Consider the following 27,045-nt stretch of genomic DNA (forward strand, 5'->3'; position numbering starts at 1 on the left):
CGCGAGGGCGGGCTCGCAGTGCCCGTGAGCGCGGCCATAGGCGGGGCCGGGGTGCTCCGCCCCGGGGGCGTGTCCCGCCTGCGCCCGGCCCCGCCTGCGCCCGGCCCCGCCTGCGCCCGGCCCCGCCTGCGCCCGGCCCCGCCTGCGCCCGGCCCCGCCTGCGCCCGGCCCCGCCTGCGCCCGGCCCCGCCTGCGCCCGGCCCCGCCTGCGCCCGCCCCGCCGGGCCGAGGGCGATGGCGGCGGAGGGCGGCGGCGGCGACGGAGGTGACGGCGGCCGTGGGGGGCGGCGGCTGCCGCCGCACTCGCCCTCGGGCCTGGTGCTGCAGACGGTGGAGATGCACACGGGTGGCGAGCCGCTGCGCATCATCCCGCGGCTGGAGGCGGCGGAGGCGGCGGCGGCGGGGGGGCTGTCGCTCCTGTCGCTGCGGCGGGAGGTGGCGTCCACGCAGGACCACGTGCGGCGGGCCCTGGTGCACGAGCCGCGGGGCCACGCTGGCATGTACGGAGCCGTGGTGGTGCGTGGTGGGGCGGCCGCTGGCGGCGCCCACCTGGCAGCCCTCTTCCTGCACGGCGCTGGCTACAGCGCCATGTGCGGCCACGCCGTCCTGGCCCTCGGCCGCTTCGCCCTCGACTACGGGCTGGTGGCATCGCCCAGCTGCCCCGAGACTGCCGTCCGCCTGCACTGCCCCTGCGGGCCTGTCACTGCCTTCGTGCCCTGGGACGGCTGGCGCAGCGGCAACCCTGTCCGCTTCCACAGCGTGCCCGCCTTCGCTGCAGCCACTGGTGGGAACCGGGCCCGCTATGCTGGGTTTTGCGGGGGGGTTGGTGGTGGCTGTCCTGGGGTTGGTGGCCAGCAGGCTGGCTGAGGGGCATCTGGAAGATCTCCCTTCCCAGTCCCAATGTTCCTCAGAGGCTGTCAGGGATGGCATAATGTGTCACATGCTGCTCTCTGGCTTGAGAGCACTTGAGTCATTGTCCCCATCCCCTTCCTTGCATGCTGCTGGGTTCTTTCACACAGCATATGAGCTCAGCACAGTTTCCCCTCCTTATTGCTCTCCCTTTCTCTGCCCAGACTTGGCCATTGATGTCCCTGGTCATGGGAAGGTGGTGGTTGACATCAGCTACGGTGGCACTTTCTATGCCTTCCTCAGTGCTGAGCAGCTGGGCCTTGATGTGTGCTCTTCAAAGACCAGAGACCTTGTCAATGCGGCAAGTGCAGTGACGGAAGCAGTGAAGAAACAGGTATGGTGGAGCACTGTGGTATCCCAGCATGTTCCCTTTGGGGTGACTGCACCAGACTGAAGCCTTTTATTCCCCCGAGATGCTCAGTATGGGAGGGAGTCCCATCCTTCCAGCTCTGTGTTGAATTTCAGAGCCCTGCTCCAGCCTCACAAGGTTGTGAGGAGCTCACTTTCCTGCTGCTGTGTCCATCTCTGTTACTGGAGAAGGAGAGATGGAAATGCAGCAGTGTAGCCTCATCCCCTTTGGTCTCTCGAGTAAGCTGTACTGCATGCACTGCTGACTGCCCAGCTGCTGTGCGTGTTGGTGAACCTCTCTGCACTGTTCCCAGTTCAAGCTTCATCACCCTGAAAGTGAAGACCTGGCTTTCCTCTATGGCACCATATTGACGGATGGGAAAGATGCCTTCAGTGAGGAGCCCACCACCAACATCTGTGTGTTTGCAGATGAACAGGTACAGCAATGGGCTCTTCTCAGACACACAAGGCACCACCTTTTTCCCTTCTTATATCTACTGTAGAGATGAGAGATGGTTCTGCTGCTTCTCGGTTTGGGCAGCAATGTTTGCTTGTGCTACAGTGATGTCTGAAGAGCTGAGTGTCACTGAACACGTTGGTTTAGTTCCTAATGACAGAAATACTTCTGCATGTCTTGGTGGCGTTTTAGAGGTTAATGCCCATGTCCCATAAGTAGGAGTTTCCCAGGAGTTCAAGGGCTGAGGTTGGATCCCAACATAGTGCATTGTCCTTAAAATCCTTATCTAGGGAACATTTGCTAGGGATGAACAGAGTAAAAAAGAGGGGGTATAAACTTCTGTCCGGGTCTGCAGTGGATAAGATATCAAATAGCAGGGAAAGTTTTGGATGGACTTCCCGGCAGTGAGGAGTGTGGACCACTGGGACAGATTACCCTGGAAGCTGGCCAACGCTGTGGTTTTGGAGATTTTAAAAACCAAGCTGGCCAGCAGCTCAGCATAAGGAGAGCTGATCCTGCCTTGCCGCATGAGAATGGGAAAGGTGGCCTCTGCCTCTCTGAGTCCTTCTGTTGTGATGCTGGGAAGCTTTCAAGTGCGACTTAAATGGCCTCAGTATTTTTTAGATCATTCATGCTTACAAGTTTGCCAAAGCTGATCGCAATCCAAAAGTACCCCAGACCTGCTTATTTTGCCTTCTTATTTGTGATGTATCCAGATTTTGTACAAAACCTGAGCTGGAAGGGTTTCCCCCAAGCACAGTATAAAGGTGGCAAAGGTAACTGAGGGAAGCAATATTGTTTTCTAAACCCAAAATACTAGAGCTGGCTGATCTACTACTTTAAATATAGGTTGACCGAAGTCCAACAGGTTCGGGTGTGACAGCTCGCATCGCCTTGCAGTACCATAAGGGACTCATTCAGCTGAATCAGACCAGAACCTTTCGGAGCAGCACCACGGGGTCCTTGTTCACTGGCAAGGCAGTGAAGGCAAGTGGCTTCTGCTGGACTTTTCCTTCTGTCTTGAGTGGTATAAAGTGCTGTTATCTTGGCTCAGTGGAGAAGCAGAAAAGCCTTTGTGTGCCTGGGGAAGGGTGTCTTGCTTTCCTACAAGCCTCACGCTTCAAGATTTTTAATTGGAGAAGCAAGTATCAGTAAGACCTTGCTCTGTTGCGTAGCTTCCCTGCAAATCCTCTCTTGGCCATCAGGAAAGGACTGGGGTGGGAAGTAATCTCCGATACTGATGTTGATAAATCAGTCTGGTCTGTAAGGGTGGATTCCTGGTTTAGGCCCCTCTTCCCTGCTCAAAGGCTGAGTGAATTGTTCAGAGATTTAGGAGCTGGATCTGTACATCTGGGTTTCCACGCCCAGCTGGCAGCACATGGCTGTGAAAGTTTGGACGTGCCCTAGGGAGTTCTCGGTCTCTGGGTGCAAGCAGCCACCCACTCTTTGGCCTTCTTTGTGGCACACCCATGATGTGGCAGTGCAGGGGCTCGTGAGCTCAGAGCAGGCGGAGCAGCAGTTGTGCAGGTGTGGAGCTTGTGCAGGCAAGGTGAGGTAGTAAAAGGGCTGCTGCACACTGTGGGCTGTACCTGGGCAGCGCAGAGTGCTCCGTGAGCAGTGTCTCTGCGTAAGTGTCAGGTAGCACTGGCATTTGGTGGGGTTGGGAGGGTGAAGAGCCTCTTGTCATCTCTGTTCTGATCCTGATCTCTCTGCAGGAAGCCAAGTTTGGGGACTACAACGCTGTTGTTGTGGAAGTCTCCGGCGAAGCTTTTTACACTGGTACAGCCACCTTCACCATTGAAGAGGAGGACCCGCTGAAATACGGCTTCTTCTTCAAGTGACCCAAGCCACAGGGTGGTGGCAAAATCTCACTGATGGTGCTGCGCTTATCCTGCCCACACATTTCTATTCTGCTTCTTCACACAGCTCATAGCAATATGCTTAAGAAACAGGAATGGCCTTTGGTGGTGTGACAGCATCTTCTGTGTTTCAAGATAACAGGCCCTGTTCCCCTGTTGTGATTAGCTTATTGGGCGCAATGTGATTAGCATATATGGGCTGCTCTAAGAAGCCATAATTTTTTTTTTTCTCAATCATTATTCATAGAAAATGGAGATGATCTTGGAGACCTGTCTTCAAATTTACGTGCCTTCTCTACATCAGCAAATTACTAATTTCAAAGCCAGATTCCTATTAAATGCCAGCTGAGAACACTGCCTTTCTCTTGTTTTCGGTCCCGGAGCTCATTTCCAGGATTTGTCCGAGTGTGTGACGGCTGTTAGTTTGAATTGCCTGCTCTTCCTTGATGCCTCCTGCTCAGGCAGCCATGCTGCTCTGTCTCATGCCCCAGCTTTCCTGGCCTCCCCTGCTCAGGTGTGTCCAGACACCCCCTTCCTCACTGCACTTGCTTCACCCCTGCCACAGCCCTCCTGCGTCCCAGGGCTGGATGCAGGTTTTGCTCAGAACTTTGTACTATCCCCACTGCATGTCCACACCACACTGCTTCCCTAAACCTTCCTCTCTTGCGTATGTTGGACCATTGGCTGCAAAGGACCCTACGGTTAACTTTCAACAGGAGCAGCTGTATTCAAATGCCTGAGCTGTTATGACCTTTGACTGCTAATTTTTTCATGATGATTTTGCCACAGCCTGAGGGGCAGTTTGTGCAGCAGCGTGCAGCCAATGCTGGCTTTGCCAGAGTCCCTCAGAGGAGGATTGCCTGTGGAAAAACCAAATGAAGCCAAGCACTTGCAGGGGCAGAAGCAGAGCTCCAGACCACTCATGGCCTGGAATTTCCACTGTGTCTCTGGACAAAATTGTGTTTGTTTATTGAAGACACTCATGGGATTGTGCCTTGTTAAAGTGAGACATGAAAATGAGAATGATATCTCCCAGTAGCTCATGCAGCAGAAGGGAACAAGTCATATTGGAGAGATTGGAAAAGGTTGGCATAGAAAAGCCTGGGAGAAATTTCTTCTGTCAACTTGAAAATTGTGACTTTGGCATGGGAAGAAACAAAAAACCCCTCATTCAGAGAATGGCTGTGCTGCCAACAGGGCTTTTTAGGCTAGCATCTGGAGCTCTTGCTCCCAGCTTTCCTTAACCCCCAGATAAACCCATACAGCCTTGGTCCAGGGGAGCAAGAAGACACACACACACATCCTCCGTCTTGCAGGACCAAACTCCTCCGTGTGCTTCTAGCTTCTGGGCATCTCCCTTGCAGTCAGCCCCCAGGCCTGGCTCCTGGGAAGGAGCTGGGGCAGCAAGTGACAACGCTGCTGGGCACAGAAAGGCTGGAAACTCTTCAGCCATTATTTGGGTCGCAGTCTTCATTACCTATTCACTATCCCCATCCCCAAGACATTTTTTATGTAGGGATAGGCAGCTCCAGCACGGCTCAGAGCAGGGGGACAGGGTCTTGCTGCCCATGTGGTGGTCCCCAGCCTGACCCTGCGACCCCTCAGCTTCTGAGACCCCAGCCTGGAGAGTGGAGGGGTGGTGGTGGAGGTCCTGGCCTCCGCCAGAGTGCATTGTTCTATTGTTAAACTGGAGAGATGGGACTGCGTGAGCCACAGTGTGGTTTCTTCTCCATTGTATGAGCTCTGGTTTGGTGACCAGTCTGCAAACAGCTCCACAGGGAAAGGAAGTCCCTCTTCCCTTTCAGCAGCCCCGTAGGTAGGCGAGCCCCGTCCCTTTGCAGGGCTGGGAGGGGGAAAGGAGCCATGAGGGGAAATGGGCCGTGAGGGGAGAGGGGCTCTGAGGGGAGAGGAGCAGTGAAGAGAGGGGGCTAGGAGGGGAGAGGGACCATGAGGGGAGAGGGATTTGGGGGGAGAGGAGCCGTGAGGGGAAAGGAGGGGAGAGGGGCCCTGTGGGAAAGGAGCAGTGAGAGAGAGGGCTGGGAGGGGAGAGGGGCCATGAGAGGAGAAGGTCTCTGAGAGGAGAGGGACGGTAAAGAGAGAGGGCTGGGAGGGAAGAGGGGCTGTGAGGGGAGAGGGGCCATGAGGGAAAGGGGGCCATGAGGGGAGAGGAGTGGTGAGAAGAGAGGCTGGGAGGGGAGAGGGGCTCTGAGGGGAGAGGAGCGGTGAAGAGAGAGGGCTAGGAGGGGAGAGGAGCCATGAGGGGAACAGAATTTGAGGGGAGAGGGGCCCTGTCGGGAGAGGGGGTGTGGGGACCCGCCTCCGACTCTGTGATGGGGATGATGGCTCTGTGGGGTGAGGGGGTCCCCATCCCCATCCCAGCTGTAATGGCCGGCGTCTCCCGGCCACGCTGTTGGGCTGTGAGGACGCCGGTTCCCCGCCCCCGGGCGGCGGGGAGAGCCGGAGCGGCCCGGGCCGTTTCTCCGGGCAACGGCTGCCGGGCGACGTCAGCGGCTGGCGGGGCGGCCCGGCGCGGGCGGGGAACGCGGCGGGCGGGCGGGCAGCGCCTCTGCAGCCGCGGCGCTGGTCGGGGCATGAGGCTGCGCATGGAGTCGGCGGCGGTCGGGCCGGGCAACCTCTCCCGCGGCGGCGGCGGCGGCAACGAGAGCGGCGGGGCGGCGGCGGGAGCGGCGGCGGGGTGGTCTGCGGCGGCGCTGGCCTCCCAGGCGTTGGCGCTGCTGCTCATCTTCGCCTTCTCGGCGCTGGGCAACGGGGCGGTTGTGCTGGTGATCGCCCGGCACCGGCAGCTCCGCACGGTCACCAACGCCTTCGTGCTGTCGCTGTCGCTGTCGGAGCTGTTGGGCGCCCTGCTCTGCCTGCCCCTGGCCTTCCTCAGCCTGCTCAGCCGCCCGCCCGGCGCCTGGCTCTTCGGGCAGCGCCTCTGCCTGGCCAGCGCTGCGCTCCACGCTGGGCTGGGCATCGCCGCCACCCTCACCATGGCCCTCCTTTCCTTCGACCGCTACTGTGCCATCGTCCGCCAGCCCCGACACAAGATGGGCCGCCGCCGCGCCGCCCAGCTCCTGGCCGCCGTCTGGCTGGCCGCCCTGGGCCTGGCCGGACCCTGGTACGGGCTGGCGGGTGAGGGGCGGCGGGAGGCCCGGCCCGGGTCCTACCGCTGCGTCTACGTCCTGCCCTGGGGCTCGTCCCGGCTGGGGCCGCCCTATGGTGCGGCCCTCATCGTGCTCTGCTACCTCCTGCCCTTCGCCCTCATGTGCTTCTGCCACTACAACATCTGCCGGGCGGTGCGGCTGGCCGAGAGCCGTGTGCGGCCCCTCACCACCTACGGACACCTGCTGCGGGCCTACGGGGAGATGCGCACAGCCACCACTGTCCTCATCATGATCGTCTCCATCATCTGCTGCTGGGGGCCCTACTGCATCCTGGGGCTGGCTGCTGCTGCTGGCCGCCTGCCTTTCTCGCCCACCATGGATGCTGTAGCCAGCGGGATGGCCTGGGCCAATGGTGCCATCAACCCCCTCATCTACGCTGCCCGCAACCCCAACATTTCCGTGCTGCTGCGGCGCAGCCGTGAGGGTGGCTACAGGACTAGGAACAACGTGGCTGCCTACCTCTCGGTCCCAGGCCGCCAGCCGGAGCCCTGGAGCCAGGCTGATCGTGTCCGGGAGCGCTATGTCAATCGGCAGAGCGGCCCTCCAGGCAGTGCCCCATCCTCCTCCAGCCCAGCGAGCGGGGGAGAGGTGGCCATGTGGGCCTGCAAGAACCCTGCTGTACTCTTCTGTCGGGATGGGCAACCGGACACTATCTCTGAGGCTGCCTTGCAGGCCAAGGCAGACACCGTTGACACCAGCCTCTGAAGGGATAGGGGTCCAGGATGGAGGCATTGGGCCCTGGGGCCATCTCCCTGAGAAAATGTTGGGAGCCCTGGCAGCTGGAGCCCTTTGCAGCCAGACTACCAGGAAACTGGAGAGATGGGACTGCGTGAGCCACAGTGTGGTTTCTTCTCCATTGTATGAGCTCTGGTTTGGTGACCAGTCTGCAAACAGCTCCACAGGGAAAGGAAGTCCCTCTTCCCTTTCAGCAGGCCGGACACACTGGTGATAGCCAGTGAGTCCAGCCAGCACAAGAGCTTGACTGCAAGAATGAAACAGTGTTTGCTCCAGGCCTGCAGAAATTGCTACAGTGAAGCGAAGAGACAGACACACAAATACAGCCCAAACTTTCTGACTGTGTGAGCTGTTTGTTAAGTGCCAAAAAAGCAACTGAAAGCTGAGCACTGGCAGCTGGAAGACACTCTGAAAACACCACACTGTGAACACATCATGGCAGGAAAATGTTGCTTTAACCCATTATGTGTGGAAGTGCTGATAGCTAGAAAATCATAAACTGTAGGACAGGCTAAACAAGCAATCTATTAAGATGCATTTTAATTTTTTTTCATACTCCCGAATATAACAGAACAGTAATTGTTGTGAAAGGGGAGGTGTATCATACCAGGAGGCAAGGAAAGGAAGACGAAACCTCAGCTGTAAGAATTTCAGCAGCCTTTTCTTTTTTTTTTTTTTTTGGCAGGTACAGTTATCTTAAAAGACTATGAATGTGAGAAATGGGAGTTCTTCAGACAGACTGAGGAAAAGGGTGTGAGTGTAGACTATTGTATCACTGAGTTTGTGCACAAGGTGTATGTTTTCTTTTTGAGCACATTAGAAGTGTCAAGTCTTATCTCTAAAAGCTTAACTGTGTTTAGAGGAGCTGTCCAAGAGAGACGAGTATCCGAAAGGAGAGGTAAAGCAACACCATGCGCTCTGCGTATGCTCTTAAGCATGTGAAAATGTGTATATGCAGTGAACAGAATTACTGTATTGATGGCAGCAATCCATCTGGAGTATAATATTTAAAAACTAGATCTGTTTGCCACTGAAGAAAAGGAAACAACACAATGGAGATGCAATTGCATAGCATAAATTCATATGAATTCATATGAATTTATCAGTATAATTATTTTGTCCAAAGGCTTTAAAGCCTTAAATTAGTATTTTGAATCAGAAACTAAGACTGAGCCTTCCTTCATCTTTGTCAGAGTTAAATGTGAAAGACAGGCCATGTTTTCCCTTGTACAGGCTTTAAAAATACAGTGTTGCTGTTTTACTGGATTTTTCAACTGTTTGTGACCAAAGTGAACATACATATTTTGTAAGTGAGACAATAAATAAATTGTCTTTTATGCAGAAGATGAAAGTGTCTCAGCCTGGCATCGTTCTCAGCCCAGCCTTGAGGAGGGAACTTCTGTAAAAAATTGCCAGATAAATGGTAGTAGAGACCTAATTGTGAAATTTTGATGCAGCTCTTTTTCATTCTGTGAGCATTATTGTAATTTTCTTCTGTGACGGTCCTGAAGTCCATGAGGAAAATATGTGACCCTTGACTACTTCTCAGCACTGATACTTTGCCTTGCAGATCATGGATTTGGTAAGTTGAGCAGTGTATTCATACTGTTTCAGAGGGAAGCTGTGCAGAACCCACAAGAACTTCACAGAAGCTGTTTGACAGCAAGTGAACACTAGTAGCTTGTTAGAAGGGTAGGACAGGAATTTCTTGCATATCTGCCCTTCTGAAACAAGGTATGGCTAGTGTAAAGGAAAGGAGGTGGTTGTGAACGATGAGATTAGATTTAACTCTTACCTACTTAGCTGGCCAGGTGGTAAAAAGGAGGTTGGTGTGGGCTAATTCGGCATACAGAGCACTCTGGTGTTTGAACAGCTTCAAGAGCTTTTGCCTGAGTTCCACTGGTCATTGACTCTTGTATTTTCTATAGAAAACTTTAACTATTATCCAGGAGATAGCAAAGAAAACCCATGAGGTTCTGCCTTCCTAGAAGGGATGTTTCTCCATGAGCTGGAGCAACAGTTCTCAGAGTAAGTTCCAGTGCTTTGTAAAGCCGGGAGGACAGAAATGAGGAAAACTGTTCAAGCTCAATGCTCATCAGACTTGTGTAGTATAGACAGCAGGCAAATCACTTTGTAGTTCACATATCACCTGCAGCGCAGCACCCTAACTCTGATCCTTCGGCCACGGCACAGCTAGTATGTTTGGCATGTATCCTTATTGCGGTATGAAGTCCATGTTGTAGGAGAAAGGATGTCTCTGTTTTTAGTCTGGCCCCTCTGCAGCTCTGAAGCAGAGCCTGTACTTTGACCAGAAGTGATCATTTACAGCCTTCCTGTCTTTAGCACCACACAGATTTGCAGGGTCTTTTTGCACTTTTTGCATGCAAGAAGAGGTTTCTCTGCCAATTGGAACAAACTTGGTCAGAGTAGATGAACTAAGGGATGGTTACTGGGTTAAGAAAACGAGGAAGGTGAAGGTGCAATGCTGCTGTGCCTGACTCTTGGCATGCCGTTCAGTGCTATGGCTGCATTGATCGTACAGCTAAAAGCCCCTGGAAAGTCCTGCTCCCCTCAATGTTTGGCTCTGGCCACCTTTCCAGTCCCTTCTGTCCCCACCACCCTAGCTGACTCTCGCTAACCTGCTCAGGCACTAAACAACAGGAAACCACTGATTCCCTGTTTTGCATGCTGTTTAGTTCTCTACTAATTTAATGCCTTGACCAGTGTAACCGCAGGCCTGGTAAGCATCTTTGTGGCAGTTGCTTCTGGCAAGGGCAGAGTTGGGGACGCTGGGACTGGGGTAGACCACGAAGCATCACGGTAGCTGCACTAGGAGTGAACTAGCATGGCTTCCTAGGAAGGTGGTAGTGAAGCTGGAACAACACAGATTTCAGCGTATCTTTAACTAGCACTGGCTGGTGCCCATATGTTAGTCTTGTATGAGAAGAGCTGAAGGAGGGCAGCTGGCTGTGGTCTTCAACCTGTCACAAACGAGCACATTTCTGTTACATACATACATACATACATACTTGGGCTGTAGCAAGGCTTGACTCTTGACAACATCCTTTTTGACACGGACCTGCTGCAGCTCCAATAGAGAGCCAGCCTGTGTTTTAAAGCTGTGCCTGTCCTGTGCTCCTCATAATCATAGAATCATTTAGGTTGGAAAAGACCTTTGGCTGGACCTTCATCGAATCCAACTGTAAACCCAGCACTGCCAAGCCCACCACTAAGCCATGTCCCTAAGCACCACATCTACATGTCTTTTAAGTACCTCCAGGGATGGTGCCTCCACCTCTCTCCTGGACAGCCTCTTCCAGTGGTTGACAACCCTTTTGGTGAAGAAATCTTTTCTAATATCCAATCTAAACCTCCCCTGGCACAGCCTGAGACTGTTTCCTCTTGTCCTATAACTTGTTACTTGGGACAAGGACTGACCCCCCCCTGCCTGTGGCCTCCTTTCAGGCAGCTGCAGAGAGTGCTAAGGTCTCCCCTCAGCCTCCTTTTCTCCAGGCTGAACACCCCAGTTCCCTCAGCTGCTCCTCATATCACAGCACTGTTGAGCCAGTCAGGTACACAGGTCTCTACAGACACATTTTTAAAAGTATGTTTAAAAAAATATAACCAAAGGGTGAAGTGTCTTAAATAAATGACAAACAGCAGAGAGAGAAAGACACACACACACAAAACACACCACACCAAAGGCTGCAGGCTGCCTGCCAAAATGGTCCGTGAAATGCTGCTGTGTCCCAGCTGTGCTGAAGGTTGCTGCCTCTCACCAACAGTGCAGAGTGGGCGAGAAGGTCTTGGCCGTGCTAGCACACAAGCCAGCATGTCAGTCAGTCCTTGTACCTGACAATAGCTCCGTGTGTTCATCCAGGAGAAGGAGACCTGAGGCTTACCTCACTGTTTTACTCTAGCTCTGAAAACCCTGGCCATGGTCACAGCTCCTTGTTCATGGGTAAGAAGGCATGGCCGGAGGTGGCTCCTGGCCAAGCCACTATAAGGACAGGACTCTACATCTCTTAAATGACCATGTGGGTGTCACTCCACTTAGACATCCCCTTTCTTTGGGCTGAAAGTGAGCTCAGAAGGCAGCAAGACATTGAGCTTTTAGACACTGCAAAACTAGCTTTAAGGCTCCAACCCTCTAGCTGTAGCTGTTCAATATTTCTTTTCTTTATCCATCCTTGAGATGAGCTTGGACACCAGGCAAACCAGAATCTCATTTGCCCAAGGGCTCTGCAAAGGATGTTGGGACACTTTTTAGCACCCCAATTCAAAAATCACATGGGTTATTCAGTGCAGGATATTTGACATGAGAGAGAACAGTTCACGTGATTTGAAGACCAGTTCAACCCTGGATACCAGTGACAATGTTAGTTAAGGCCAAAGTAAAAATTAGTCCTTGGGCTCTTTAGTCCCTAGTTGACTTTCCAGTATACTTACCCTCCTCCGTTCAAGAGTACTATACTATCTGGCAATGCTATGCATGCCACTGATACAACTAATGCATTATATCTTAGAAGGAAAATGTTAAGTCTCAATGAATGACAAGCATTTTAGAAGGAACTGTTCCAATTGGAGTCACCGGTAGTTTTGCTGTTGATTTAATCATCAGATTAATTTGTCGTTATTTTCCACTCCCTTCCTAATCTCTGGATGAAGTCTTGGTTCAAAGCAAATGCTCTGTGCACAACTTATGAACTGCAAACAATTAGCAATTTGTAAGTGACAGCCTGATGTGCTGTAATAGCTGGCAATAATTGCCCAGAACTGGAATAGCTCATGTGGATCAGATCCCCCATTCCTCCTTATTTCAGCACTGGTGTTGGTTTGCGTATCCAGTAAATGTCAGCAGATATCTGAGCAGCCAGCCCAGCTTTTCGACTAATGATCCTAAGAAAAGCCTCCTTCTGTTAATGAGATCAACCACTCTGCCTTCAGGACTGCTGCATCCCAAATAAAAGCATTCAGAGTAAGGGTTGTGACCGACGCACTGCAAGCCCTAAGTGTACATCTCTGAAACCTAGTTTCAAAGATGGATTCAGTAGTCACCATTAAACTCAACACACGTTGCTCTTTGGAAGATTTGTTGTAGAGGCTGAAATGAGTAATTTGGAAAGCACATCAGAAAAGTGGCATTTTGTGCAATGCTGGCTGATGTTTGTGCTGCACGCTCTCCAAAACTGCAAAAACTGCAGCCCAGATGCCTGATGAGATCAGTTCTGATGCTGACAGGGTGCTTAGTTCAGTGGCAGATCTACCTTTTCACTCCAGCTGCATTTGTATTTTTATATGATGACTCTGGTTATTAATAATAAATAGATCTGCTAGCAAAGCACTGCACAGCCACAAGGTAGTGACTTAGCTCCGGAAGAATAAAATGGTCCCAAATCCTGTGGGAGGAGTAACCTGCAATGGGATCCAGGCTTGGGTGACTCCACGCCCAGTTTTGCTGCACTGCTTTGCTGCTGCAAGCCATGAATTTACCAGGACCAGTGGGGTGAGGCACTATCCATACCATCGCCAGCCCCCTTCCTCTTTCCCATTTGCAAAAGAGCAATGGGTTTCTAATGCCATGTTGCTGGCAGCGTACTGCTTGACTCTTGAAAGTCTGGGGTGATCGACAGTAACCTCAGATGAAGTGCTTGGGGAATGGGTCTGCATTTCTAGATATTTTTTCCTAGGAAGTCTCACCACTGCAAGAAGCAGGAGGAAAAGTGGCATGGAGACACAGACTGGAAATCCCTCTCAGCGGCATAAAATGGATGCGTCACTGGGGAAATCAAAGTGAAAGTAGCAGAAACCCCAGGGCACAGCACCAGGGTCTACACTAGTCTAGCTGGGGAGTGAAGGATGACCTGCTCAGACAAGACCCCAGAAGGCTTGTGACTGAAGCTAGAGGAGATTTAGCAAGTAGGGCTCAAAGACCAAGGGAATGCTGACACAGCATGATGTGCACTGACGGCCAGATCCTGCCCTGGATTCACTTCCAAAGAACCCCCTCCTTGCCAGGCAGCTGTGCCAGAAGGAAGGCAGATGGTGACACCCTCCAGCATCTCTGTCCTGGGGAGCTGGCAGCACTGTGCCAAGCGGCTCCCAGACAAGGCTGGTGTGTCTGTTCCTGTCCCCATCACTGTGGGCATCGCTGCTCTGTGCTCAGCTCCATACACCTCAGGGGTGTGTTTTTGGCTGAGCCTTAAACCCAGGCTCTTCTAGCTCAATCTGCAATAGCGTAAAACAACTGAAGAACAATCTGTGTGTTTTCTGCAGGGATCGTTGTGCTCATCTTGCCACTCCAACTGGAGGGGCTGTGCTGGTGCTTGCTGCTTAGGCAGCAGTCAAGCCCTGAAGCCTTGCTCAGGCTGTTTGTACTGGGTGAAACAGCACAGCAGTGTGCCCGCAGGCTTCTGGGGTGATCATGAAAGATGAGCTGGATCCAGCTATGATTCAGCAAAGGAAGTAAATTCACTCGGAGGGGAGCTGTTTATTATTTGTGCTATTCCCTGGCTTGCTGGCACTGAGCTCCTTCAGGTTCAGCAGGTTTCAGAAAAGCAAGCACTGACAGAAGCCCACAGAACTGGGGAACAATTTCCAAATACTTGGGATCCTTAATTTTATGCATCCGTTGTTCTTGCCTTTATAAACTATTTTCAACCTTATGTCTTCCATAAATAGTCAGCTCAGAAACTAATACACAAGGGAGCAACTAAAAGGATTCCTAAACTGAAAAAAAAGGGCTTTTTTTTTAAAGCTTTGCTCTGAAAACGTGATTGCACCTTTTCTCAGAGGTTGTGTGCACTGAAGAGTTAAAGGTGTCTGCAAAGTTCAATGCTTCACACCTTGTCTGCTTTCCTTCAGACCTGGGGACACCCTCTCCTCCTTGCTGCTATAAAGAAAAGCAGAAGGTTGCAGCAGGGGTGACTTTGGGGAGGTCACTTGGGAAAATTACACTCTTCAGCTCCTGTGGGGGAGATCAGGAGTGGAAATACTCAGTGCTGCCTGCTCTTCCACATCTGGAGGAACATCCTTGTTTCTTCCAGGGGTCAGAGCAAGTCTGGCTGAAGGGAGCAGGAATCTCTCCATCCGCTTCTGCCAGCAGTACTGATGCACAGGCTTGAACACTTGGGTTTATACTCAGAGGCTTGACCAGAGGGCTTCACTGAAATGTGCACACTCAGAGCAGGTGGAAATTGTCCCCAGGCTGGGGCTGCATGTGAGTGCTGGGCCGGTTCCTAGGTGTGGCTGGCAGCTAGCACCGGGCCAGCCCACCCCCGACCATGGCAGAGGGCAGCTGGAGAGATGCTGGTACTGCAGCTGGTGAGGAACAAAACTCCCTGGATGGGTCCTACAAATTACCCCCCCCTCAGGATCATATGTATGGACAAAACCAGCAAGATAAATCTCTCTTAAATCTCTCACCCAGCAATTCCCTCATAGCCACATAAATGTAATTTGCTTACCTGACCTAGCAACATACTCTGAACTAATCTCAACATCAGGGAAAAAAATGCTCTGAGTAACCAGGTCACTTATTTCTCCAGTGAAATCTAACGTGCCATGGCATTTGTGTGCCTCCCTGACCCGCGCCTGTGGCTTCTGTGCTCAGTCTGGTGCATTTTACAGAACATTTGGTAATATGTTATCCCTGGGGTCATGTCAGGTTTTGAATACAGCATCTGAATTGTGGATTCTTTCCAGAAAATATAACTCAAATGGTGATCACTGCCTGCTCTTAAGTTGGAAAGATTTGCTGTAGAAACTAGGTCTTGCCTGAGTGCTTCATGCTCTGATTTCACAGTAAAAAGGGTCTCAGACAGAGATCGGGAGCACAAGGCTGGGGCTTCCTCACTTTTCCATGAGCCCAGAGGATGCTCTGCACAGAGCTTGGCAGAGTAAAGCTGTGTGAATGTACACAAGTATAAATTTAAAGCAGATGGAAAAGCTCCTGGTACCCTGCAGTGCTGAAAGCCCAGCTAAAGTCACAGGCACTGTCCCAGCCTGGCTTTGCTTGCAGCAGCAGGGATGGGTTAGGCAGCAGGAACGTAACTATGTTTGGCTGTCCCATGTGCTCCAGACTTGCTGTCATGGTGGCCAGGATAATCCTTGTTTAGGGCAGCCCTGCTTGCCTTTGCCCAAATACACAGCACGTGTCCTACCCCCCCACAGAGCCACGGCTGAACTGAGAGCACGGGCACATGAGCAAATGCTGGAATAGGGACTGGTAAGGAAAATAATGGAAAAATGACAATTCAACGACTTACCTTCACAGACCTGCCCTGGGAACGGGGAAACTCCACCTTAACGTTAAGTTCAAGCAACATGACAACAGAGAAAGCTGTGTTTTTTTAGCAAGGGGGTCTGCATGAAACAGGTTTCCAACATAGTCCCTAGCACCCGGACAAATCCTGGTGGGCACTGTAGCAGAGTGGGGCACTGATTTCAAAAACCGTGTAAATAAGTTCTGATGACCCATGAAAGTATTTTGAGTTGGTTTATCTTACACATACATGCATTTGTGATGCCTGCATGCACATACACACAGTGCACCAGCCTGAAGCTCAGGCAGTGCCAAAAGTTGCAGCGAAACCACATGTTGTGATTTGACTTGAATTATGATGGATAGAATTAAAATTTTCCCTCCTCAGCTACGTTGGGGGAAGTTAAATATAAAATTTAGCATTTTGACTGTTCCACAGGTGGAGAACCCTGAGCTTTTCAGACCACAGTAGAGACCTGGCAATGGAAAGCAAGAGGCAGGATTGATTTTATACTCAGGGCAGCTCTAAAACCATGAAATCCGGAAAGTGCCAGCAGATGGTGGTGCTGCCTTTCCTGAGGCTCTGCTGGAGCCCTGCAGCAAAAGCTTCCCAGCTTTCTCCCTGGCTTAACGCACACATATTCATCAAGCCCGGTTTAAGGCTAAAAGTAATATAAAATGTTCAGAGGTTTCAGGTCAGACCACCTCTGATTAAAACGCAGCACTCTTCACATGCATATATTGCAGGACCCTGAGCAATGCCAGGAAGTGAGCTCATCAGAGAGATGTCTGCAGGATTTGCTGCAGGAGAGGGGATGGGGATAGGGACGGGGATGGTGCTGGCTCATAGCTTCCCTCCTGCACCCATCAGCCTTCGTGTCAGCTTGGCCTCACCTGTTTCCCCCCAGAAGCACAGCTGGAAGGGCATATTCACCCCACAGCACAGGCTGGTACGGAAATATCCAGGTGCTTTTATGAGATTTTATTGCTACGCTTGTGTCTGCATTGAGGGATGAGCATGTTCCTGGGATGCTCCAGCAGTGCCAGCCCTGCAGAAGGGCCGCAGATCTGGTGATTGGGCTGTATGAGATCGTGCCATTGGCAAAGTGCAGTTTTGCCCCAGAACATACGGTTGAGCTGTGACATAGGCACTGGCATTGGGCACAGAGTCAGGTCCAGCTGCCACAGGGGTGGGAACAGGACTGGCAACGTCCCTGCTTTGCTTACCATTTCCTGAGGGCCTCCAGGAGGCACATCAAAGCCTGACAGATCCATTGGTTCCATTGTACCCTCCCTTGGGAGTAAATAAATATTTTTGAATGTGAAGTCCAGCAAGCTCCTGCCAGTGGCACCAAAGCAGCAATGCTGCCAGCAGGGCTGGGAGCCCGATGTCTCCCTGTCAAGCTGCGTCTGCCCTACGTGCTGAGGTGAGTTTTGCATGCAATGCTGTGTCTGCATCAGGTCATCGCCCCGACCTCTTGACTCATCTTTTCCAAGCCGGGGCACGCTGCCAAGGGTAACAGGTTGAGTGCAGGAGATGACACCTGACACTGCTTGCTCTGACGGGACTCAGTGGCCCCAGCCTTCGGCAACAGGGAAAGCCGCCGAGCTGGAGCAGGGCACAGCCCAGGCTGGTTCAGCAGGTTTGATGCCACCAACCTGGGTGGCCCCATGGGGCAATTCCTCCGGAGTGCCATGCCCGGCAGGTCCCCTGGCACCGGCGGGTCTGAGCAGGTTTGGTCCATCCAGTACACCCTCCTCATGGCTTTAACTGGAAGGAGAACCCAGGATTTGGGGCACAGAAGCCCTCTTTCAGGTGAAAACCCAGCCAGCTAGGCCATTGGTAGACATGAGCTCCTGGTGAAATGGGCTCGCACAGTGCAGCCATGCCAGTCCAGCACAGTGCCCCCTCCAGTACCCTTGCCTCTGGGATGACGAATGTTGCATCTCAAATTTATGTTCTCAAGCCACGGATGCTACTATTTGAGCCCTGAAGAAGTGTTTGCAGGCTAGGAAGCTTGCACATTACTAGGCTTTTTAACCTCTCAGATATCTTGGTTAAATAAAAAGCTATGCCCTGTCCTTGCTCACATCTCCAACTGCCACCCCATCCCCATCCTGGGGACTGTCCTTGTGTCACACACTGGTGCGGCTCAGGAAACCTGCGATCTGCCATTAACCAGAATTTCAGGTCCTCATTGGGTTGCAGGGTTTGGCCAGCTTGTTCCTATCTGTTTATGGATGCACCCCAGAGCACCCCTGTGCTGGGGACACAGGGATTTACGAAGGGAAGAGCAGCTGAAGCCATTCCCCTTCTGCTTGGGTCCTTTCACTACACAGCCTGGGGCGGCTTTTGCACGGCATTACCAGCCCACCGGCTTGCCAAAAGCTGTGATGGTAGCCATGCTCTTCTCCACTGCCCTGTGCTCCCTGCAAGCCCAGATCTGACCAATGCTGGATCATAAATACGCTCTGTAGTAGGAAACACTGGCCATGGGCTATAAATAGGAGAAATCTGCCCTGTCTGTCAGCCCTGACACCGGGTGGTATTGCATCAAAGGAAGTCCTGAGCCCAGGGATGTGTTAGATGTCTTATCTGGGCTGGCTCGGTGCTGTCTTACTGGTTATACCGGGGAAAGCCCTGAAAGAAGGGGGAAGCATATGGGTCTGAGCACGATGTACATGCTCCCATTACTACAGACAGGTGGGTCTGAGGGTGCTGAGTGCTGCAAAGATCACTCATGAAAAGAGCACTGGAAAAAGAAGAAAATAACAGAGACCCCAGATGGGAAGGTGTGTGGGAAAGGTAATGGTGAGCATGAAAACGCCAAGAAGGGTTTGGGCTACTGCCAAGAAAACATCTCTGGTGTTTCTAAATATATTGGCTTGCTAGAGGCATGCTAGGTAGCCCAGACAGCACCAGCTCGGCTCCATCAGCTGGAGAAAGAGAGATGATCCCACCCAGTGATGCAAAACTGGTGGCTGCCTCAACGCAGGCTACTAGAAAAGCAGATCACCAAGGTGGGAACAGGCAGTAGCAACAACACAGCGGGGAGAAATGGAGTCACTAACTGGGAGGTGTTTCAGAGCCCACAGGTGGGTGACCACGAGTATGCTGCCAGTCAGGAGCATGGAAACCCCCCTGACTGCATACAACCTAGCACGCGGGAATGCAGCGAAGTGGGGTTATCAGCCACCCCTAGCAGTGACTGCAACTACACCCCCCAAAAAAGCAACCCATGGAGGGCCTTTTCTTCAGCACCTGTCTCAATCCCCAAATGTCCCTTTTTTTTGTCACCAAAAAATAACTCACGGCTATGCCATGTACACTCACCGAAATCATTTTTCTTTATTGCATATTGCCGTCTTAGAAAATGTACAGTCTCGTAACATTACACAGCATTTCCCACTAGCTAAGACTACTAACATCCTTGCACCTAACAGACTACCTTGGTCACTACAAAGCTAATAAGGTCCAAGACATATACTTCAGTTTACAAATTATTATGGATTTTTTTTTCCTTTTTGGCATTATTAAAAAAAAAAAAATCATCTTTAAAATACACACCCAAGAGAAAAGAGTGGCTACTTACACCAGCACCAATCTAAAAGTAGTTTTTGACAATGGCACATGGAATTACCTGCACACAGCTTTTGTATTTATTTATAGAGATATAATATTTTTTCTTTTTTCTTTTTTTCTTAAAGAAAACAAAGAAATGGCAAACTCAGCCTGACAACAAGGCTGCTGTAAAACAATTTGAAAACAAAACAAAACAAAACAAAACAGGTTTGGAAGGGCAAGAGGAAATCTGTCAGGAAAGGTCCTGTTGTGGCACTGGGGTCGCGGAGGCAGGAGCCAGGGGTGGGTGCTGGTGGCCAAGCCCTGCACCCAGGGTCCCCGGGAGGCGATTGCCCTTTCCAACTCCCACCGCCTTTCAAATTAAACACATGTGACCAACCATTCCTTAAACCATCAGAGGCCAGACTTCTTTTTTTAACCTTTTTTTTCTTTTATTTAGTATTTTAAATTCCCCCCAAAGTCCATTCCCTCAATTGTATCAGCCCCATTTTTTTCAGCCATAAATAAAAAATATAAATAGAGGCACTTTAGTTAAGGAATAGTATTATCATTACCTTTTGTCTTTATTTCCCCCTCCTTCTTAAAGCAAAGTGCTTAACTCCACCTTTGAACATAATCTGCAGGTTTTGCAGCTGCTTGGATACGAGGTGCTGGACTTTTTGCGCTTACCTGCTTTATTTATTACTGCTTTAAATGCTACTCAGAATTTTTTTTCTTTTTTCTTTTTTTTTTTTTAATCTACAGTGCGTCAAAAGTTGCAATGAAGAAATGAATAAAATGGTAAAACCACAGTTCTTGACAACTCTGGTTAGAGAGAGATTTCACAGCTTTCACTCAGCACGCAGACCCCATGGCCTTCAGGTGCTTAGAACCGTATTTTTTATACAAATTAGTTTAAACAGCACTTTTGCTATACAGTACATATAGTTAACTGACATCCCATACCCCACCAGTAATACCGATTATCTGACAAAAAAACCCCAACCAACCTTATTTCAAATAATGTTAATATCTAGTGCAACAGGGACAAACTCATCTCTCCACAGGAAAAAGAACAAACAAACAAAAAAAAATAGGATCACAAAAGTATTGGTGGTATAAAAAGGTTTTGTTTTGTTTTCTTAAAAAACACACCACGAATAAATAAAAGTAAAAAGTAACAGTCCTCTATATATTCAGCATAATTTAAGAATAGAAATGTTAATATGTTAATGGTGGTTACTTTTTATTCTCCAATTCTTAATTTTCTAAACCTTTAAATTATTACTCCCTGAGAGCTTTGAATTATTTTTATTATTTTTTTTCTTTTTTTTGGACTGACATTTGACAGGTAGTTCTGCTTACAAATTTGCAATGACAACAAACAGCAAACCAGTTGAAAAAGGACCTGGCTATGAGACGAGCGCTTCTTGGCATCGCTGCTTCTGTGTGTCTGATAAAGAAAAGAGAAAAGAAGGTGGGTGAAAGCCAGTGGGTTTTGCACCAGCCTCCTTGTATATCAGAGACCTTTGGTCCTGACCCACCTTTACAGAGGATACAGTTTGTCCCATTGAACAGAAAGGAAGAATAAAAATTACAACGCAAAAGTTTATGCTCCTTGTCTCCTCCGAGAACCAACCTTTCCCACCATCTTGGGCCAGAAAACGCTGTGAAAGTATCAATACATCTGTGTGGCGTTACAGCGATAAGCACTTTGGGGTAAACTTTTTCCTTTAGCAAGGAGGTGGTAAGAGGAAAAAGAGCATTTCCCAAGGATGACAGGAAGAGCATCGCTGGGAGCACCCATGGTGCCGAGCTCAGGAACCAGCACGAAAGCACGGATCTGTGAGTTTTTTGGAATAATCACAACAATGAGTTAAAAAAAACCAACCAACGGATTAAAGTTCAGTCAACTTGTGTTTTTTTTCTTTTCTTCTTCATACCGCTCGGCTTGTGTGCAAGGCATCCCCTGCAAATGGCCTGGGGGGGTCCGAGCAGGAGAGCGGCCGAGAGCGGCTTCCCATTGCCTTTGGGAACCATGGGGACCGCTGGCATCTCTGGGTTGGGTCCTCTCTTGCTCCGCAGACGCGGCATTGTGCTTGTGCATGGGAGAACTACTTTTCAGAGTGGGCTGAGGGGAGGAGGTGGCACAGGCACTCATCAAGGTGGGCTGCCCACGCACCTCCATCTGCCCCCCCAGCGTGACTATATACACAGTATATACATACACACACTCGCCCGCGGGGAGAAAGAGTGCGCCACTGTTTCGCTTTGAATCACAAGGCAGTATAATGGGAATAAAAAACTCCCCTAGCCACTTCAAAAAGACTAACCCGCGTTTTTTTGTTGCGTTTTGTTGTTTGCTTTTCAGAAGTTGAGCTTGGTGACAGGCCTCTCGCGGCCACTGTCAGCCAACTGGTTGGCAATGCGCTTGCGGTTGCGCTTCAGTTTGGAGAGGTCCTTGTCGAAGACTTCGCCTGAGCGCAGGGCCGAGACGAGGTCGTCAAACTCGCCGCCTTCCTCCCCGCTCTCCTTCGCCTTCCTTGCCTTGCGCTCCCGCTCCCGCTGCTCCTTCAGCTGCATGCCATGGTGGGGGGGAAAGGAGACAAGTCACTCTCATGTAAGTGGTTGCGGGGTGTCCAACACATGCATGGTGACCCCCAAACTCATGAAACAAGAGTGGTTTCCCACGCCACTGCTTAGCACATGAGAGCTGGTTAGGGTTATCGATACAACCCATGGGCTGAGGTCCACAGCCCCATGGCTGCTGCTGGTGGGTCACACCACCCCACAGGCAGCACCAGCTCTGCTGCGTGTTTGAGTTCCAAGATCTCGCCAACCCAATGTTAGTATTTAATTAAGCAACCAACAGTGAAAAACCAGGGGTTCTAGGAGCACAGCATCTCCTTGCCCAGTCTTCAGTGCTCCCCGTGCCACCATGCTCACCATGGGGACAGCACAGCAAGGTTGCCGTCCCTGGGTGCTCTGGGGGTGCTGCTGGACTTGCTGGTGCCCACTCACCTGTGCTTCCATGCGTGCTCGGCGCTCCTCCTCCTCCTTCCTCCTCCTCATGTTCTCATTTTCCTGCTTGGCCTCGGTCACGGCTTGAAGGAACTGGTCAAAGATGCCGAAGAACTCGTCAGGCTGAATTTTGTCTGTGTCTTCTCCGAAGTGCTTCACAGCTTTGGAAAACTGGGAGAGAGAAGACAGGGGTCTCTCAGTCTCAAGAGACACCCACCACACTGGTGAACCCCCCCCCCATGGGAAGCCTTTGACTTGACAGAGCGGAAAGAAACACTTCCAGCGGCCAGAGTGGACAGCAGGACTTTGCTTCATCAAGCCTTGACATAAACATGAAATAAATCATCTGATGTTTTACCTGCTGCCCTGTAAGAGCTGACCTGGATCACTCCCAAGCTCCCTCTCCCCTTCTTGCCTCAGGCTCTGCTGAGCCTCCCTCTGGCCCAGCTCGGCTTTATTAACTAAGCAGCAGTAAAAACAAGGAAGCAAAATATTGTGGGACTGAAGACCGAAGACATAAAACTAATAGTAAACACGGCAGGGGAAGGGAAACTCGCACTTTTAAGTTTTTCTTTGAAGTATTTTTGGGGTATTATTTATCATTGCCACATGCTCTGCTATTGAAACCAAATGTGTTGGTGAAACTTCTAAAAGACATTTCTGCCCGGGCTCAGGCACAGCCCTGGGTAGGGAAATAGGGAGTTTTCCGGCATTTCATGCTGTTTGCACACCATTAATGTAAGGGAGTTGAATGAGGCTGTAGCAAAGGTCAGGACAGGACATCCACGATCTGCCGATGTGTCTCGGTCCCTCAGGAGCCCATGAGTCGTTCTTGGGACTGACATCCTTTGTTCTCACTTCCAGTTTGAAGGGGACTCTTTGTGCACAGAAAGTTTGTTAAAATTGTGATGGCATGTTCTGGAGATAAGCATGCTTAAAAGAAAAGAAAAACAAAATCAAAGCACAAACAGATTTATTAGTTGCTTTGATTTTGCTGGGTAGACCGAGAGGAACATTTTTAAAGCTTGCCTGTATGATTTAGTTTTATTTGCAGGGGTGCCCCAGGCTTTTCAAAAGACATTTAGGGCATTTTTATTTCTTTGTTTACTTAAGAGACTTAGTACTTCAAGATGCAGGAAGGAATCTGAGAGGTGCCACTATGTAAGTCAAAATAATTGAGGTTATTCTTGTTGATTTTCATCAAGATATTACATTTTCTGCCATGTTGCAGAAGATTCTGGGGGGTGGGGGTGGGGAAGGCTGAAAACATTATCCCCACAGGATATAAACTTTATAAAAGAACAATGTTTCTGCTTTCCTAAGAGAAAGCAGTAACACAATGTGAATCTGGGCATGTGTTTAAAATGTGAAGAGCTGGTGCACTTTGCACAGCCCAGCCTATCTGATAACCACGGGAACAGCAGCACATTGCTTCAGAGTGGGCTTTGATGGGCACTGGGGAGCATGACCAGGCCTTCTCCTCCAGATCCAGCCAAGTCAGCAGAACACTGTACAGTTTGCAGAGCTTTTGTCACCATGTCCACAGTTCTAACTCACTGCAGGGAAGATCTGCCAGGTTATCATCAACAGTTCAAAAGGGTGGCCTGGGTTAGCCATGGCTTCAACAAGGCAAGAGTCAATCATAATGCCCAAGCATGGGTGGATGGTCTGAAGGACAATGCCAACAGCACAACCAGGGAGAAGGTGGTGGTGATGCTGGGTAACTTCTGTCTTTGGAGAGGTAGCTCATGCAGTGGGACAAGGATGGGATCTCTAAAGCAGCCTGTGCCAGATTATCGCCCTGCCACTTCAATCAAGATGAAGGCCAGGTCAGGGAGGAGATACTGAAGGACTGTTCTTGGAGGAAACGGGAATCAGCTGTGGGCCACTTTGCTGAAAGAGGGGAAGCAAAAGATGCTTGGGGATCACAGACACCAGCCAACATCCATCCCTTTGCTGTAATTGAAACCAGCATGGTAGGGAGAAAAGGAGAACATGGCAACAGGTCCTTGCACATGGCTGCAAAGCACTCAGCAGGGCATTATTCTGGGGAAGGTGAACCTTTTAAGTAGCTTCTCTAACCAGGTCTGAAGTTGGCCTCAATTCATGTCACTGAGCTCCTCTCCCTTTTCTCTGGAGAGAAGAGCTGGGCAGGTCTCAGACCAAAGTTATGCACTGGATGTTATTTCACCCTATAGAAGTGGAGTCACTTGGGCAGCCTGGGTTGTCTCTGATATCCACCTCTGGGTGACCTCATGTCCAGCCTGAAGACCTGGTTGCATTTTTTCCTCGTCTTCCATCAACAACCAACAGAACAGCCTGCTTTCTTGCCACCTTCAACCTTCATTAGCCAAGATGCCCCAGCTGTCACACTCCTAACTCTAAAGCCACCAAAACTAGGATAGTTCCATTTTACAACATGAGAAGCAAAGCAAGCCCTCTAAGCTTGAGTGAAAGCTCCTCACCAAAACTCAGATCCTCACAAAAAACCTATCATCTCCTTCCCTGATGGACACAACTCTCCCATGGGTAGCCCTTGCCTTGCACTTAGATAGGTATCTCATGGCTTTCTACAGCACATCTCACACCCCAGAAGCAATCTGCTGGCCTGACCTGCCATCCCCTGGCATGTTGGGTTGTGGAGCAGGAAGAAGGCCCTGGGGACAGACAGGGATGTACCCACCCACCTACTCCAAACAAACCAACAAAGCCAAGCACCTTTGTCATGTTAGGGTCTCAGCAGGACATTCACATGACCTTATGGGGGAGGTATCTGAGATGTTAATACACAGCACGTGCTCTGGAAAGGCCAGGACCATCCTCCCCTGTTGGCTGGGGGACAGGCTGAAATGCTACCCAGATCTCAAGGACACTGGTGACCTTACCAGCTCTTTTGCTTCCATCAGAAGATCTTCGACATCCGAGAAGCTGAAGCTTGCTAATGTGATGAACTGGCTGACAACAGACACAAACTTGTCACCTGTTTGCTGAACCTGAGACTTCTGGAAGTCCAGCTCCTTTGGGGAAAAAAAAGGTAAATCTGGTCAGGCCCTGGCTGATGAGGAACACAAATAACCATCAGCCTCTGCTAGTGCTGCGGGGCGTGTGCCTGCATCAGCACCACGGGTACTGCCTGTACCACCACCACTGCTCCCTCCTGCCACGCATGAGGCCACGGATTACTCCGTTTTATAGCACCGTGCCTGCAGTATGCTTTTAAGGCCTAATTCTGCAGGTGAGATCATGGAAGCAGCATAATTTAGCAAGACGGTGAGTCCTTCAGGATACCTCCACCATTCATCATCACTCCAGCCGGGCTGCCGAAGCGCTCCCCGGCCTCAGCCCCAGCTCTCTGCAGTTTTACAGCCAAAGGGAGACCCCTCTGCACATCACAGGTCCTCTGTGGCATCATCGCTAGACTTCCTCAGCCTCCCTTGGTGAATTAGATATAAACCATGCACGTGCCTAACCACACACAGTAACTTTGGTGCCAGAACAGCCCTAAGAGGACAGGCGCACGTGCAGGGCAGGAAGGAAAGACAAACAGATTTCCAGGATGTGAGATAAAAGCAGCTTCGCTGGGAGCTCCCTTGCCTGCCTCCCTGAGGAGGGATGCCACGGTGCTCAGAGCCAGGCTGGGCTATATTTGATTTCAAAAATACTTACAGTCTCCACTGCTCTCAGGCCGCTTCTCAGAGTGTTTATTTCTTTCTCCAGCTCAGTCATGCTGTTGGAAATGGCAGGATGTTAATTTTCAGCCTTCCCCAGCAAATTCTACAGCTCTCCAACCAACTCGACCATGTTTTTCCACTGAAAAGACCCCGGCGCTGCACACATGGCTTCCTGTTTGCAGAGCAGCGTGTCTCAAGCAGCAAATCGGGCTGACAGCCTCTAAGCTAGGACAGCTGCCCATCTCAAAGTGGCTGCAATTGCTTGTTTTAAAGCAAAATGCTTTTCTGTGTTTTTAATCAAAGGGACTGGGCAGGCTTAGCAAGCTCAGCAGCCTCCAGGCCTCTTCAAGCAAAAGGAGAGCTCAGGAGAGAGCTTTGCTGGGCAGAGATTTCTCTTCCCCTCTCCAGGGCCATCAGAAAATCTGCTGCTTGTCCCAGCGCACAGCAGAGAGTTTTTCAGGGTACCATGGTTAGGTGAACGCCATGCAAAGCACCCTTCCTAGCAGTGAGACTTTCATAAAGGGAGACAACCCAAATATAGAGAAATAAAAATAAATCATCACATCTGGCACTGACTTTGTTTACACAAGGCTCAAGCCCCCGATGAGCTTCGAGTTCAAGTGCTTACGGGTTTCTACCACTACATCTAAGGGGAAGCTTTCTCACAAAGACTTGATGACCACAGGCTTGACACCTTTCCAGGGGTGTCTGTCCTAGGGCTGGGGTCCCTGGAAATGCTGATGTTGGGTCATGGGGCAAGTGTTCCTGGCAGGTTTAGTCTGGGAAAAAGCAGTTTTGGGAGCCCTGTGCTCCAGCAGTTCATTACTAGCAGTGGGATTGACAGAGGCGGCAAGTTTGCTTCACAGCTGCAGGGCTGGGGGGAATTTAGGGTTTTCCAGAGCTTTAGAAACTTTTTGGTTTCACTCTAGATTGGACCAAGCCCAAATACTACATATGGTATCCAGTTTAGAGCAAAATGATAAAGTTTCAGAGGGGGGGACACGTCTCTGCAGACTCTTTCTTTCCCATACGTGTAGCTGTACATACGTGTAG

At 50.7% G+C, this 27,045-nt stretch overlaps 3 protein-coding genes across 4 annotated transcripts in view; 2 read left to right on the forward strand and 1 right to left on the reverse strand.

Moving 5' to 3' along the window:
• The first annotated feature begins 205 nt into the window (after nt 1–205).
• Nucleotides 206–3,925, forward strand: L3HYPDH (trans-L-3-hydroxyproline dehydratase). Of its 2 annotated transcripts, XM_040602289.1 has the most exons (5): nt 206–784; nt 1,074–1,243; nt 1,572–1,694; nt 2,564–2,701; nt 3,430–3,925. In XM_040602289.1, exons 1-5 carry the CDS (start codon nt 235–237, stop codon nt 3,553–3,555), a joined length of 1,107 nt encoding a protein of 368 aa, XP_040458223.1. In that variant the 5' UTR covers nt 206–234; the 3' UTR covers nt 3,556–3,925. The 2 variants fall into 2 exon arrangements, with proteins under 2 accessions (XP_040458223.1, XP_040458224.1); XM_040602290.1 differs by lacking the exon at nt 2,564–2,701.
• Nucleotides 3,926–6,176: 2,251 nt separating this feature from the next.
• Nucleotides 6,177–8,769, forward strand: GPR135 (G protein-coupled receptor 135). The gene has a single exon (XM_040599599.1). It carries the CDS (start codon nt 6,177–6,179, stop codon nt 7,443–7,445), a length of 1,269 nt encoding a protein of 422 aa, XP_040455533.1. The 3' UTR covers nt 7,446–8,769.
• A 10,303-nt stretch (nt 8,770–19,072) lies between these two features.
• Nucleotides 19,073–27,045, reverse strand: part of DAAM1 (dishevelled associated activator of morphogenesis 1) — an 87,885-nt gene continuing 79,912 nt past the window's right edge. The window contains 4 exon segments of the mRNA XM_040601013.1: nt 19,073–21,877; nt 22,322–22,492; nt 25,207–25,338; nt 25,988–26,048. Coding sequence (XP_040456947.1) covers nt 21,668–21,877; nt 22,322–22,492; nt 25,207–25,338; nt 25,988–26,048 — 574 coding nt within the window. The 3' untranslated portion in view covers nt 19,073–21,667.

Source organism: Falco naumanni, chromosome 7 (genome assembly GCF_017639655.2).
Source record: "Falco naumanni isolate bFalNau1 chromosome 7, bFalNau1.pat, whole genome shotgun sequence".
Lineage (NCBI taxonomy): Eukaryota > Metazoa > Chordata > Aves > Falconiformes > Falconidae > Falco > Falco naumanni.